At 42.7% G+C, this 2,881-nt stretch overlaps 1 protein-coding gene across 2 annotated transcripts in view; it reads left to right on the plus strand.

The window, feature by feature from the left end:
- ccdc40 (coiled-coil domain 40 molecular ruler complex subunit) overlaps positions 1 to 2,881 on the plus strand; it is a 19,027-nt gene that overhangs the window by 6,810 nt on the left and 9,336 nt on the right. For both annotated transcript variants that reach the window (XM_032536066.1, XM_032536062.1), the window contains exons 8-10: positions 1 to 121; positions 1,043 to 1,164; positions 2,534 to 2,777. The exon at positions 1 to 121 is cut by the window's left edge and continues 1 nt beyond it. In XM_032536066.1, coding sequence (XP_032391957.1) covers positions 1 to 121; positions 1,043 to 1,164; positions 2,534 to 2,777 — 487 coding nt within the window. The remainder of the gene's footprint in view (positions 122 to 1,042; positions 1,165 to 2,533; positions 2,778 to 2,881) is intronic.

Genomic DNA, 2,881 nt, shown 5'->3' on the forward strand with positions numbered 1-2,881 from the left:
CATGTATGTGGAGCGTCTAACAAAGGAAATGGAGAGGCTGACACAGCAGATAGCCATGTACGAGGCCCAAGCCAAAGCTCAAGCAGAGGAGACACAGGCAGCCAAAGAGGCTCTCTCTGAGGTAATACAGTATACACCTTTGAGTTGAAAGTGGCTTCAATCACAAAGCAAGTACTGTGCATTAGTGTAACTATTAATACTGAAACCATTTCCAGTTAAAGAATAAAGCTGCATTTACATTATATATTTTGACAACTTGGACACATGGATACTAACTGTAAACTGAAACATTGACAAATTATCACCTTGTGTAGTTGTTATGGTAAATGTGTTAGCAAGCAGTTGGCTAACTACACATCCACCGAGTACAAAGCAACATCCGCCTTCAAATAACAAATGTAAGTCCAACATTCAATCCCCTTTTAGCTCTCCACGAACTCGAAAGAGGAAAATCTGGCTACTTAGCTGCTCCACTTTGTTCACATACTAATGCTAGTCACTGACTTTGTTGGCTGTTTGTTGCTGGGCACGTAGCGTACAATCCGTAATAGGCCAGAAAACCAAAACAGTGAACTAAATGATGCTAAAATACTGCAGTGTCAAGTGGTAATTACAGTATCTGTGAATTCATTTCTACAAGTGACACCTTTCACATTTAATTCATTGTTAATGTAAATATATTGATTATCTTTAAAACATGAAAAACATATTGAGTACAACTAATAATTTAACGTGTGTCTCAACAGACAACGAAGACAACATAGTACCTGTGATTATTATGACAGTACAGTATTAACTTGATTTGATGGACTCAAGCCTTCAGTATCTGTCTCACACAACAACATTTAAGCAGAAAAAGAGAAACTTTGGCTGGACATGCCGTTGTCCCCAAACCCCCATATTGATTCCCTTTCAGAACAACATATGTTGGTTGAATGAAGTAATATACTATTTATATTCTCATTCTCATATTCTATGAGTGTCTATGTCTATACATAACATCAGTCACGACAAATGTCCACTCATGTTTTTGTCTGTGCAGGCTGAGATGGAAATGCAGTATCTGGAGATGTCGCGTAAACAGCTGCTGCAGCAGTGGAGCAGCAGCCTGGTGGGCATGAGGAAACGAGACGAGGCCTTCAGTGCAATGCAGGAGGCTGTGTGGTGAGAATGGGTGCAAGGAAAGGCTGAAAATTAATATGCTAGTGTACTTTAAATGTGTTAATGCATTTTAAACATACAGGTAACTAACAATGTCCCTGAAGACTGAAGCTCATGAACAGCATTCTGAGGATTGTGTCCCTCTGCAGGAATATATTGTTGGTTTGCTTAAGCAAAATATATGCAGATGTGTGTAATATGTAGAAAATACAACACTAATTTAGTTGGACACAAAATGCTAGAGACCATCTTGCAATAGGATCACACTAGCCAAGGCGTCAATTTTGGCCAGAAACTTGAAAAGTGTGGGTGGGCCCTTCCTTACTTTCTACCCCACTACTTCTGGCGCCAATGCTCTGACCACACCCATCTTTCATCTTGGCCTTAATTTTGTTATCAACAACACACCTGATAAGTTTTTTGACTGTATCTTGCACGGTAATGGGGCCAGGGGTGGAACATAGGGGGCCCTTTCCCTAGTTCATACCTCCTTACTTCCAGAGCCCTTGCTTGGACCACAACTGCACACCTGTAAAGTTGTGTGACTGGTTCTTGCACAGTGGTGACTAGGGCTGTAACGATATGCAAAATAAAATCAAAATTGCACACCCCTTCCATTTCCCAGAGTTATCCTTCCCGTCCAGATCCAATGCTACCACATCTTTAAATTACTATTGGTATGTTTTGTTTTGTCTGGTAAATTTTGCTAACTGTAAAGGCGGCTAAAAGCGAAAGAGGGGTGCACCATTAATGCTAACGGAAGTGTAACTTAACAAATGGCCGCTGTTCTGACTTGGGTACCTGGGTCGGTTTCCCGACGGTTCAGTAAACTGCCGTTAGCGTCCTTAGCACCGGAGTTAAGTGCTGACCGGGCTGGTGGCTAGCTGGCTGGGGATTGACTGTGGAATGGATGTGTCCCTGGGGCTGTTGTCAGCTCTCATCCCGACTGAAGCCTCGCAGCGCCAGGAGACTGAGGCAGACAGACAGGGGTGGGCTGGCTAAATTACCATTAGATTAGTCGTCTATCTATACAGTTAACATTACTGATGAATTTGTGGGTTAGCTAGCCCAGAGTTGTTAAATTTTGTCAAAACAATCATACTAAAAATAACTGAGCGTGTTGAATGGTGTTGTAATCTTATGTTACCCACCAAGAATTACATTAGCATTACATACCGGTACTTGTCAACCATCACCTTTACAGTAGGCACAAAAGCACTTTTACTCTTCGTTCCCCCTACAGGTTGGGAGCGGAATTGTCCATCACTTTTACCATTACCATTATTCTATGGTATCTGTTTACTTAGCCCGCATCACTGTCGCGGCTTGTAATAAAAGCATGCATCTTTACTGCTTGCTTTGTTTCCCTTAGTACCATTGATCATCAGGTGATCTTGCTGGACAGAGAGATCGAAGGTTACAAGAGATTAATTACTGAAGAGCAGGAGCAAAATGAGACACTAACTATGCAGCTGAACTGGTCCCAGATGGACAGTGCCACCTCCAAAAGGCTGATCAGCCAGAAGCAGGCCCAGCAAGAGGCTCAGCAGGCCCACTACAGCACCTCCCTCCGCACTCTGAGGGAGACGGAGCGCACCCTGGCCAGGCTTACTAAGGTAGCTCGGGGACAAAAGGCTTCTGATTTGTCTAGAGAGTTGTCCAGTCACAAAGTCTTTCTATATTCTCTTTCCCTCTGAAACCATTTCACTCTCCAATTTTA

The sequence above is a fragment of the Etheostoma spectabile genome, chromosome 2 (genome assembly GCF_008692095.1).
Source record: "Etheostoma spectabile isolate EspeVRDwgs_2016 chromosome 2, UIUC_Espe_1.0, whole genome shotgun sequence".
NCBI classification, from domain to species: Eukaryota; Metazoa; Chordata; class Actinopteri; order Perciformes; family Percidae; genus Etheostoma; species Etheostoma spectabile.